The 13,110-nt window shown below is 32.7% G+C and overlaps 1 protein-coding gene and 1 long non-coding RNA gene across 2 annotated transcripts; one reads left to right on the top strand and one right to left on the bottom strand.

Moving 5' to 3' along the window:
* Positions 1-6,706: 6,706 nt before the first annotated feature.
* Positions 6,707-9,124, bottom strand: LOC111493941. The gene is made up of 2 exons (XM_023143876.1): positions 9,065-9,124; positions 6,707-8,951 (listed from the first exon to the last, which is right to left on the bottom strand). The coding sequence occupies exon 2, from the start codon at positions 8,854-8,856 to the stop codon at positions 6,838-6,840; it is 2,019 nt and encodes a 672-aa protein (XP_022999644.1). The 5' UTR covers positions 8,857-8,951; positions 9,065-9,124; the 3' UTR covers positions 6,707-6,837.
* On the top strand, positions 7,233-9,604 carry LOC111494036. Its single transcript, XR_002720101.1, has 2 exons — positions 7,233-7,320; positions 9,534-9,604. It is a non-coding gene; the product is annotated as an uncharacterized LOC111494036 (long non-coding RNA).
* Positions 9,605-13,110: the final 3,506 nt, after the last annotated feature.

The following is a 13,110-nucleotide window of genomic DNA, read 5'->3' as shown; positions in this document are numbered from 1 at the left end:
TTTTTTTTTTTTTTTTTTTTTTTTTTTTTTTTTTTTTTTTTTTTTTTTTTTTTTTTTTTTTTTTTTGTCCATATTTACCACATCCACCAAACCAAACCCTAAACCTTATTTAATACTCGAACCTTCCATGAATTACTTATTTTTAAACAAGGATATAACGAACTCACCTTGTCTCCACGCAGGATATCGAGAACGGTATAAGATGGATCAAAAATTTCTAATTTGTATAGGGTCGTTGAACTGGCCCAACCAACTAAAACTATATGCATTATATGAATAGAAAGTAAACGACCTTGATCATTCAATACTACCGTCCAAGACAAACCTTGGAAATACCCATTTGATGGCAGCAGACTTGCGATTGTGCATCACGTACTTTCCAGCAACAAGTGAGTTAAGTCTATTCGTTATTGTGTCGCTTACAGCTAAATGACGTATTCTCGAGCCTCTAGCCTCGGTTCAAGAAGAAAGTTTTAGAAAACAGGGGCAGAGAGTTTTGAAATTGAAAGCAAGATTTGAGAAATTGAAATTGGTGTTATATGGTAATGTAAGTAAAAAAATATCAACAATGGCTTAAAAACCTCTCACTAGTAGACGTGTTCTAAAACCATGAGGCTAATAACAATATGTAATGAGCAAAAGAGTGGTAGGCTTGAACCGTTACGAATAGTATTGAACCAAACACTGGACGGTTTCANTTCTTTTTTTTTTTTTTTTTTTTTTTTTTTTTTTTTGCAAAGTTAAGAAATTTAAACTTCCTTCTTTCTTACCAGTAATATAATTCTATGCTCATATTAGCCTAATTTTATTAATATAATTGATGAAATGTTATTGAAAATGCTAACTAAGCCTACATTGTCCTTGAGTTTTAAATAATAAGCCACTGAAAAAGAAGGTACACTCTATTGGTATAAATACCTGAACGCTAAGTATGGCTCGTAATAATCTATTTTTAGGGGCATACGATGATTCTTTCGCCATCTGAGGCGTTAATTTACCTACTAAAATATCACCCATCTCCACCCACGATCCCAGCATCACAATTCCATTTTTGTCTAAATTCCGGAGTAAGCGGGATTCTAGATGTGGGATTTCGTTAGTGATTCTTTCAGATCCGTGGCTTGTCACATGAGTTTGAATTTCATATTTTCGTATGTGGAAAGAAGTATAAATATCTTCATATACCAAATGCTCGCTAGTTAGTACCACTTCTTCAAAATTGTAACCTTCCCATGGCATATAAGCTACTAATACATTTTTTCCCAACGCAAGTTCGCCACTAACTGTAGCAGCACCGTCCGCTATATTTTGCCATTTTTTAATGCATTTACCCCAGTGAACCTAGGATTTTTGCTGCATACAAGTATTTTTGTTAGAACATTGATACAAAACTAATGAAATTCTTCAAGTATACCCATTGCCCGAAAAAATGATCTTGTCAGTATCAGTATAAATGATCTTTCCTCTGTGTTCGGCTATAGCGGCAACCCCTGAATCCATTACTTTTATACCAATAGAGTCATCTATCATCAAGACCGTCTCATTCAGATGTTGTTTCAGATCATTCATGTACAATGTCATAGACAACTCAAATAAAAGTTAATTTTTTCCATTATTTATTTTTAACCACTAAAATAAATTTTAACTATTTAAACTGCATTTGAGTTAAATTAATGTTAATAAATAAATAAATAAATATTTTACTTATTAACATTTTATTTTTATAAAAAATAAAAAATATCTAAACTCAATCCTCCATTAATTAATACCATGATTTGCATCAATTTCAATAATGAACATAGATTATATTAGCATCAATTTCGATAATTAAACTCAAAAAAAATTATAAAAAATGACAAAAATAAATAAATAAATAAACAAATAATAGCAATAAAAAGATGTGATAGGGCCACAAGTAATCGTCCTCTTCGTTGTTTCCAAATTTCTAATTTTTTATTTCTCAAAATAATAATAATTATTATTATAAAATTATAAAATAAATAAATAAATAAATAAATAAGAGGGTTTTTTCTACTGACATACTGTAGAGCCACCGTTCCCAAGAGCTTACATTAATTGCAAAGACAGAGCGACAGAACAGTGACCAAAATATTAAAATTATAAATCAAAATTAAAAGATTTTAAAAAATAAAAATAAAAACAATTTTTTAAAAAAAAAAATTAAATTGGTAATACAACAGTCCGCCGTTTAAACCTCCAGCGCTGCCGCAGTCGCCGTCGTCTCCATCGCCTGTCCGCCGCCGCCGCCGCCGTGCAAAATTCAAGCGTTTTGCTCGGGAAGAGGGGAAGATAACAATAATAGATAAAGTAATTATTTAAAAAAATGGTAATTTTGTGGAGAAATTAAAAATGAAGGTAAAATAATATTAACCCATTTCGTTAAATTAAAAAAAAAAAAAATCACAAAGAGAACAAAATGTTACCTGAAATGAACGGAAAATAGAAAATGAAAAATGGAGAAAGCAAAATTAAAAATAAAATAAAATAAAAATAAAAACAATTACAAGAGATTGAGCCAGTCCGCCAATATCACCACCACAACCGCCACCACGCCACGGCGGTGCAAAGATCAAACGCCGGAGGAGTCACGGAGGAGATAAGCCAGAAGAGTGATTATCCAGCTTTGACCAAACCCAGAAGCTCATTTCTGGCTGCTGAACTTTTGTTCATGTTCCGCCGTAGATCCCGCCGGGTTCTGCCGTTTAAAGGAGGCGATTCCACCAACGCCACCGCCACCGCCAGCTCCGCCGCCGCAAGAGGAGGAGATGAGACATTAAAAAAAAAAAAAAAAAAAAATTGAAAAACACTCAAAGATAGAATGTAAATTTGGGGGAGAACACAAACATTGGGTTTTTTTTTTTTTAAACAAAATCCAATGTCTTTCTCTCTCTCTAGATTCTCTCTCTAAATTCTCTCTCTAGATTTCTTGGTTGTTCTTGGCCTTTTCTCTCTCTAGTTTCTTGTAAATGGGGTTTTCTCTCTGGTCCTGTCAAAAAGAAGGAAAAAGTAAAGAGATTTGCAATGAATGCTTAGAGGAAGAAGAAGAAGAAGAAGAAGGGTGGAAATAATTTTATTTTTTAAATAAAGTTTTAAATTTAGACCCGATAATCCATCCCGAGACTATGGTTAGATTTTTTTCAGTTTGAATTAGGTTAATTTTTTAAAAAAAATTAAAATTTCGATTCTGTTCGTGGGTTAACATTTTTTTTTTTGTCGGATCAACTCGACCAACATAAATATAGAGTTATAATCCGATGGTACCCTACTTTTAAAAAGATGTAAAATGTTTAATAGTGTAATTGATGTTAGTGATGTATCTAGACACGTTTGATATTTAAACTTTATTAGAAATAATAATAATTTTTTAAAAAATAATCCAACTGGGTTGCGAACTCTGTCTATATAATTGCCCTCACCTATTCAATCAACTTGAGAACTTATGCTTAAAGTGGACAATATCATACCATTATGGAGAGTCGTGATTCCTAACATGGTATCAGAATCATGTCCTAAACTTAGTCATGTTAATAGAATTCTTAAATATCGAACAAAGAATTGTGAGTTTCGAAAGTGTAGTCAAAAGTGATTAAAGTGTTGAACAAATGGTGTGCTGTGTTCGAGGCTTTAGAGAAAGGAGTCAAAGCCTCGATTAAGAGGAGGAGGATTATTAGGAGTGAGTCCACATTGGTTGATTTAGTAGAAGATAATGGATAATTTTTTACCCATTTTTAATTAACAATAATTTTAATTTTAGATAATATATATTTATGGATTAAAATTAGGTTATTTAAAATTTAAAATACCAAAAAATATATATATATTTTTAATTATATTTATTGTTATTCTCAAAAAGTATGTTTGGATTGGGATTAAATGTTTTTTAATCCATTTTAAACCGTTGAACTTTTTCCAAGAAACACCAATTTAGCTAGATCTGCTCCGTCCTTTTTACCTCACTTTTCCTTTTCTCTCCCTTCTTTACTTCAATAATTACCATCCTACCCCTTCTTTTTTTTTTACGTTGTTCATATGACCCGGAAGTCTGACCAACCCGTACCACCCAACCCATACTATAAGGGTTAGTTTTGGTTAAAATTTTCCTTGAAGCTTTATGAAATTTTAATTATCCCCTTTAGCCCATTACGTATCAGTCGTCAGCCTCACAATTTTAATCCCTCTCAATCCATCCCTCTTGGGAATTCAGTGTCCTTGGTAGCTCGGTGACTGACTCTGATACCGTTTGTAACAGTTTAAACCCACCACTAGCAGATATTGTCCGTTTTAGTCCATTACGAATTGTCGTCAACCTCACGGTTTGACAACGCATCTACTAGGGAGAGATTTTCATACCTTTATAAGAAATGTTATGTTCTCCTCTACAACTAAGGTGAGATCTCACCTAATATAACATATATGATTTTTTTTAAATAATAATAAAAATAACCCGACAACTCAGCTCAACCCGAAATTAAAGGGTTGATCCAAAAGATTTGTACAACTCAATTCGTGTATACCCCTAAAAATTATTAATACAATAAACCTATGAAAATTTAAATATTTTGTTCATCTATGTATGAACTTTGAAACAACTACTAACATTAATAATAAGAATTATTCAAAAGTTTATAAAAATAAATAAATATATTAAATTATAAGTTTAGTATTTAAAATTTAATAAATAGAATTAAGGTTAAAGTAATAAAAATATTCTTAAATTTTAAAAGTTTTATTAATATTTTTTTATAAAAAAGGGTAAGATATAAATAATTAATATTTATTAAAAAAATATCTTTAAATTTTAAAAAATTTCTAATACCCTCCTCTTTTTAAGTATCCATTAAATTTAAAAAATTTATTAGTATTTTTGAAATATAATAGTTGGGTAATATTTTTGAAGTTTTAATTAAAAAAATTGGTATTAATAAAATTTTAAAAATTAAAATGGTAATTTTGAAACTCTTTTAAAAATAAAGTATTATCTTTAATTTTTAATTAAGTTAATCTAATTAACCGTTTGAAGAGAAAGAAAAAGTATTTAAAAAAATGTTGGCGTTTATTTCTGTGAAACTGACTCAGCAGCTGCCTTCACCAGCAGCCATACGGGCACCAACCCCCATAGCCTTCACCAAGACCCTACTCAATAGTAACTACCTCTTCCACCAATTTTATTTTAACCCTTCATTTTTACTATTACCTTTTTACTAAATTATAAACACACTTTCATTTTTCAAAACTTTATCCGAACACGTTCATAATTCGGTCATATGAATTCAAATGTAACGACTCATGTCCACACTCATAAGTAATGCAACAATTCATGTCTAACATTCAAAATCGGGATTTAACACTGGTGTACCCTAGCATTCGCATCTCATGTGATCGAGGATTCGAAATCGAGATTCGGCACCCGTGTGCCCTAGCGTTTCCCTGCATCCCATATGACCCAGGATTCGAAATTGGGATTCAGCACCTGTGTGCCCTAACATTCCCCTGCATCCCATGTGACCCAGGATTCGAAATCGAAATTCAGCACCCGTGTGCCTTAGCGTTCTCTTGCATCCCATGTGACCCAGGATTCGAAATTGGAATTCGACACTTGTGTGCCCTAGTGTTTCCATGATTCCCATGTGACCCAGGATTCGAAATCGGGATTTGACACCTGTGTGCCCTGGCATTTCCGTGCATCCCATTATTCTTTGCTTTTCTACATATCGTGCTACATGGTCATACATTACTTACTCTTCACTTCTAAAGTGAAGTCTATCCTTACAATCCAACACGAGTCATTTCTTCACTTTTTAAAGTGAAGTCTATCTTCACAACTCAATACGAGTTATTCCAACATATTTTATCCTCACTCATATACTATCATAACGACCCATGTCTAGGATTCGAAATTAAGATTCGACACTCGTTTGCCCTGGTATTCCCGTGCATCCCATTCTTCGCTCTCCTACATTTCGTGTGACATGATTACACATTATTTACTTTTTGCTTCTAAAGCGAAGTCTATCTTTACAGCCCAACACAAGTCTTCCCAGAATATTCTATCAATCCTCACTCACATGCAGCTGTAGAAAAATCTCCCAAGTACCACCAACCATGTTCAATTATAGAGTTCATAAGATTGAGTGTTGAGATCGAAAGTGCATTTTATTGATATAAATAATGATTTTTAATTCCTTTAAACCTTTTTAATTATCATATCTTTCAGATATATGTTGTGACAGGAAACCATTCTATATTAATATGGTACGCAGGAAGTGATTCGTAACTTAGAGTGGGATTCCGTCGCCATCCCATCAAGACCTTGATCTTCCGAGTCGATCTTTATGCTAAATCATCTGGTTCGTGCCTTCATCATTTCCTTTCACAACGTAAGGATTCTGTATCCATAGCCTTTTATCTCTGAGTGAGGTATAGCAATTTCTTAGTTTTAGGCTCGTAAAATCTGGAGTTGTAGCTGCGTAAATTTTTAGAACACGATATCGATTATCATAATGGTTCGCGATCGTATCAGAATGAAATTTTGCGTTGTATTTTATATGTATTTAATCTGTTCTTCATTCTACTCCTCAGATTGATGCTTTCGCTTTTGAATTTTTATACGAATTTATAGATCGGTCGGCGGATGCAGGTATTTTGTCGAGTACAAATCATACCTAATTATGAGAGATTACTGATGTCGTGATACTTCATTTTATCATTAGATCAAATCAATAAACGCATGAACAGGATAAGATCTTGGAGTTATCCTCCAAAATTTCCTTTTCCAATCAATCAAATTGGTTTCTCAGGGAAAAAGAAGTGGAAAAACTAACGAGAATTAGCTGCAATCTCTTCATCTTGGCCGCCCACATGATACTCATATGAACTGTATTTGGTAACATTATGGGCTATCAAAAGCCAAACATGAGTAATCAATTCACCGCCTTGTCTGATGTGTTCTGAATGATATTCCATTTCACATTTACTTGCAGCATATCCCAACATCTCAAACCACATACTGCCAATTAGCTGCCATCTGTTTTCATTGCTCAGAAACAATAAGCTATCTGCAAGATCTTTCACATCCTTCAGCAGATGCCAATTCCCTACAACTACCTTCTCTGCTTCTGATGGTTCATGAGGCTCCTCGGCTTGAAGGGTACCTTCTTTCTGTAAATTCAGAAGAGCATTGCAGGCGTCCTCTTTGTTTAGATGTCCAGTTCTTGTGAACTTCCCAAGCTTCACGCACGAATGGTCAAAGATAATCTCTCCCGTTGTTGTTGATAGCACGTGGGAACGAGTCACCAAAAGGTACATCATATAATTTGATATACTCATTATAGCTTCCATTTTATTACCTATGCTAGTATCATGAAAACGTCTGATGTGATAGAAAATATTTGTTGTGATGTGCCATATGAAGATGCTCTTATCAAATGGTCTCTTGTTTACTGTTGTTTCAAGTGCTTTGATCAATATGCTGTCATCGTTCTGTTTCAGCTTTGTTTTGTACCTATCGATTGTCCATTGGCCTCTTTGTTCAAATTCTTCTTGTCCTTTGATCTTCTCTATCTCTCTTAGTTCTGTGACCACAAGTTCTTTCACTTCTGGATGGACGTCAATTCGATCCAAACTCATTTGCTTTCGGAGTTTCATATCCAATCCCCAAGTCCGGAGAAGTTTGATTCTGCTGTAGTTTCGATGCTTGGTTTGCAAGCAGAAATCTAAGAGATTGAACTGCCCCATTGTATTAGACCATCTTCTCCATGTTGCTGACTGAGGGGCAAGAGAGTGTAAGAGACCCCGAAGGATGGGAAAAGTTTCATGGTGTCTTATCATCTGTACTATAGCCCAATCTGTGAAGGGTATTCTCATTATCTGATAAATCTCAATGATCAAAGATGCTATCAACACATAATGGATGAACCCAACACTAATGTTATACACAAATGCATCCTTGAACAAGACAGAAAACCCACATAGTGTGGCAATTAGGCTTAGCAAGCTTATGAAACGAAGAATTAAGCCCTTACGAGTATATATAACAGGTGCCTTAGTGTAGAGTGCATCATACATGAAACCCAATTCAGAATCTGTAATTCTGAACACATCTTCATACTCACAATCATCAATGTATAGTTTCTTATGATCACAATCCGTTGGAGGATAGTAAAGCCAATTCTCGAGATGAGGTTTTAGGCAGCAGAATCTGTAATAAGCTCTTAGGATCAATTTTGCCTCTGGAAGTTCATTCTGTGGTAATTTGTCAAACAAATTAGCTACTTCATGATATTTGAAGAAATCAGCTATTGTGAACCCCAAGTTGCCACTTAGAGCTGATTTTAGAGCCCATGAAGTCTCACCATACTTGATTATCCCAGCCAAGGACATTGGCAAGTAAAGAAACGATGTTTTGGAATCTGTCCATGACCTTACGAGAATGTAGAACATAATTGTCACTTGGATCACCATGCTGAAAACTTGCCTCACTCCTAGTTGGTTGTCTTCGATTGAGTAGGCTGTGATTGTATCTGGATTTCCTATTTGCATGAACATCAACGGCGCCAATAATGCCTGAACTTGGGTGTGCGTGTTGCGCCGTTCATGGCCTATGTCGATCGTCGTGAGCTTACCTAGAACAACAGTTGCGATTTTAGCTGCAAGTAAGTAGGAAAACCAAACAGTTAAACTGAGCTTATATCCTGGTGTGTGTCTTCTTCGACTTCCATTGTAAGTTAAGATCACTTGGAACATGAAGTTCGCAAATACGAGCAGCTCAATGCCCCAGTTATTCCATATGAAACTGATATGCCCCGGTAAAATACGTAAAAACAAGTCGGAAAACATTGTGCCTTATGTCTCTTCTTAATCCTCCCCTAATACAAACAAGTGAAGAATACTTGAAAACTCCTGCCTTCCTGCATCCCCTGCCTGCTCTCTCCCTCCATAAAAGAGAGAAAACTTTATAAGAAGCTGAAAAAATCTTATATTCTCTATCCTCATGGCTCTATTTCAACACTGAAAGAAGAAAGAAACCCGAAATTGAAAGTCATACCTGAAAGGATAGCTTGGAGGCCTCAAAAGGAAGAAAGTTCCACCTCCAAAACCAGCAAAAAATGAGTATGTACAGAAGAGTTCAAAATATATCACATATATAGCAAGAAAGGAGCAATCTTCTCCAACATACACTTAAATTATTGCAAGAAAAAACTTGTGTAAGAAACTAGCATCTTCACTGCTCATTCCTTTCAGAAGAATAAGAATTGCTTACCTTGGAGATAACTTTTGGCACCTTATTGTAGTGTAGTTGAGCAGCTTATCATCTAGGCCACCCGCCTATGGCCTGAAAGTTCTTTTAAAACTGGTTTTACAATCTCTTGAAACCAAACCCACATGGGAGCTTTTGATACAGGAACATAATGATATTATTCTCAGTTGCTTCATCTTTAGAAAAATTTAAGATTGTTCCAAGGAATTTGGCATGGGTTTGAACTAATCAAAACAAACTCCTATTTGTCATGCAGGACTAGAGATGTCTACGTTCCCGTTCCGCGGGGACCCGCCCCCAAACGGGAAGGGGATTCCCTGTTTAGACACAAAATGGGGGAGTGGAGAACATTTTTAGATAAATTTGGTCATGTCTCCTCCCCAATTTCCTGCCCCGTTTAATATAATTATATTTTTAACCCATATATATATAAAATTAGTTAATTTTTTAGTCTTAATTATAATATTTAAACTAAAAGTATGTTGTAGATTTTTTTAATGGTTAAAAGCTATTTTGTAATATTAAATTTCTTTTCGAAATTATGTTGGTAGAATTATATATGTATATGAAATATATTGATTTATTATGAATTTTTTTTATAATTTTTTAATAAAATTATGTTTAAAAATGATAACTTTAAAATAACTATTTTTTTAAAAAAAGAATAATAAATGGAAAAAATATTATTCGTGAATAATTCGATTTCTTCCCAACTTTTCACGGAGAATCTTTGTCTTGATCACTGCAAAAAAAAAAAAAAAAAATGGAGAATTTTACAGAAATATAAAATGAAATAGGTAGTGGCGGGGCGGAAACAAAGAAATCTCTCTATCCCGTTCTACCTCGTGGACGTCTCTATCCTAGACCTATATCATAAGATAGAGCTGAAAACTGGGTTTGCCCTGTTTTACAGATTTGAAGATTCGAAGCCTAAGGTGATTGTTCCTCTACTAAGATTGCTGGATGATTTCTTGTGATGGTTGTTTTGCTTTTTAACTTTTTTGATACTCTCATTCAAAATCTTCAAAGAAGACAAATATCATCTTTTTTTTTTTTAAATAAAAAATAATAAAAATTCTCCCTAATTTTGACCTCTTGGATCCAATTAACCCTTCTTTTTCTACCTATTTTATGTTCATTTAGCTTTGCAAATGTGTATTTAAGTGATCGAGGATCGTTACTATATGCATGTTTACGTCACTAAAAGTGTAAAAACAAGAAAAAAAGCATGTATAACACAATTTCATCGAAAAATAGTCAAAATTTCCTCATTCAATTTGCATTATAATGTGTCGGATATTCGTGTAAAGCTTGATTGTCTTTTTATGAAAATGTATGAGTTTATCACGTGCATGTTTTCATTTTTCCGCTTCAAATGACCTAAACTTACCTATACTAATAACCTTAGATAGGTATAAGGTTTTAGAGAGTCGGGTTGTTTTTTTTTTTTACAAAAATGGACATCCGTCTTCATTACATTTCTTTTAAAGATAATTAGAGAGGAAAGGGTGAATTAAGGGGAAAAATAGAATATTATAAAATTATTGCCATTACTATTAATGACACTTTTAAAAGTAATTCAAACATTAAATTAACATAATTTAATCCGACAATTATTTCCTTTCTTGTGATTATTTTTGTCAAAGACTAAATTAAGAAAAATATTATGTGGTTTTAAAAAAATTTCCATTAATACCTTTTTAATTCTTTTTTAAGTTTAAAAAATATTCCTAAAATTTGAAAGTTTAATTCATATAGATTATTTACTAAAATGGATGGTTGATAATATTTTAAAAAATGTGGCATTAATGGTAAATATATTTTTTGAAACGGTGGTAAAAGTTAAAATGATATTTTTTTTAATTATTTAAAAATTTTAAAGATATATTCGTAACCAAATATGTTTTCATAAATAATAATAATGAACAAAAACTAGGGGAATGTTTTTTAAAATTTAAAAATATTTTTATTAATTTAACTTTTTGTTTAATCATCATTATCATTGTCATCGTTATCAACTTCGTCGTTGTCATCGTCATTGTCATTCTTAAGTCTCTTTCTTGACGTACATTCATTCCTACTCTAGTTTTTGATATTTTCTATTTGAAAATAAATTATAAATAAATTAGTAAAAAAAAATTATAAAAGAATGTATTCTTACCTTGAATGAGATTACAAGAATAATTCCGAGGAAGAACCATCTAAGCTACAAAGTTAATCTTACTCTTTATGGAAAAAAATAATAATAAAATCGACACCTTCTTTTATCCCGAACCTTTTAAATTGTCCATTTGGTCCTTATCGCCACAAATTTGTTCTACTTTGGTCCTAAAACTTTTAATATTTATATTTTAGTCCTTCAATTTTTATAAATGGATATCAAACGAAAAAAATAGTATAGTCATCAAAAAATTATTCGGAGCAAAACACTCAATTTCGAAGCTATCTGTGAGATCCCATATCAGTTAAAGAAGGGAACGAAACATTACTTATAAGGATGTGAAAATAGACACGCTTTAAAACTGTAAAGTTGACGACAATACGTAACAGACCAAAGCGGATAACATTTGCTAGCGGTGGGTTTGGACTGTTACATACTTATAGTTAGGTTATTGAAAAGAGACGTGTATCTTGTTGATATTTGTAGCAATCATTCTAAACCGTACTTTTATAATCTTAGGTTTCTTCTCACTCGGTGTCGGTTAATTTGTAGACCTTTCTTTTACTCGAGTGTCACGGGTTTGTAATCTCGACTTCCCATAATTATAATATAATAATTACCTAAGATCTACTCTAGAGTACTTGAGTCCATCCAAACAAAAAGAGACAAATCCAAACTCTCTTATTGGTCACTTGGGTTAATGATTGTTGATTGGTGCTTATGTGGACCAATCAGCGGTGAGGTCCCACGTTATGAAATCACATGACGTCCGCATCTGATTTCTCCCAAAGGAAACGTGTTGAAGAGGTCCACCTGTCAGTCTCTTAATTGGGGACTGTGGGTCCCACATATCCATTAATCCGAATCTGTCTGCCAGCTCTCACTTGCACTCCCACATTTCTAGATGACATATTTACCCCTACATTGATTTTTATTTAGGGGACGGGCAGACCATTATATAAGGGCATTATAGTAACTTGATTTTTCTTCCTTTTTCCCAATGAGAATTATTATTTATTAATTATTTGATTCTCAACTTTTTTTTTGTAAAGACAAAAAAGTGCTTTCTTTTAATATTAAAATTTATTAGATATATTACATTTTTGTTTATAATTTTTTTTTTTGGATTCATATAAACTATATTAGAAAATATAAGTTATTATTCATTTAAAAATTCTTTGAAATAAATATTTTTTAAAATAATATATAAAAAAGAAAAAAAATCTCTACGACTCTACCAATTTTATATGGGACCTACAAAAAATAAATTAAAAATTTAGGAATGAAAATTGAAATATGCGGTGGGGACAGAGAAAAATGGCGACAAGGAAAGCTTCTCATGTCCCTATCTCTACTCTCTAACACGATTCATTTCCGAGCGTTACATTAATTTCGTGAAAAATATCTCTTCACAAAAGTTCGAGAAAAAAAAAAACTAAAACAGTCATATTATTATTATTATTATTATTAAATATGAGACAAATTATCCATTTATAATCCAACGCACGTGCCTTCGCACGTGAATGACGCCGTCAAATTAGACTCCGTCAACACGACCTGAACGGCGTTAAGATTTTTCCCAAATCGCTCTATATTTATCTCTCTCTCTTTTTTTTTTTTTTTTTTTTTTTTTTTTTTTTTTTTTTTTTTTTTTTTTTTTTTTTTTTTTTTT

This window comes from Cucurbita maxima, unplaced genomic scaffold (assembly GCF_002738345.1).
Source record: "Cucurbita maxima cultivar Rimu unplaced genomic scaffold, Cmax_1.0 Cma_Scf00019, whole genome shotgun sequence".
Taxonomy (NCBI): domain Eukaryota; kingdom Viridiplantae; phylum Streptophyta; class Magnoliopsida; order Cucurbitales; family Cucurbitaceae; genus Cucurbita; species Cucurbita maxima.
The sequence above is the reverse complement of the archived record's forward strand: the minus strand, read 5'-3'. Positions and strand labels throughout refer to the sequence as shown.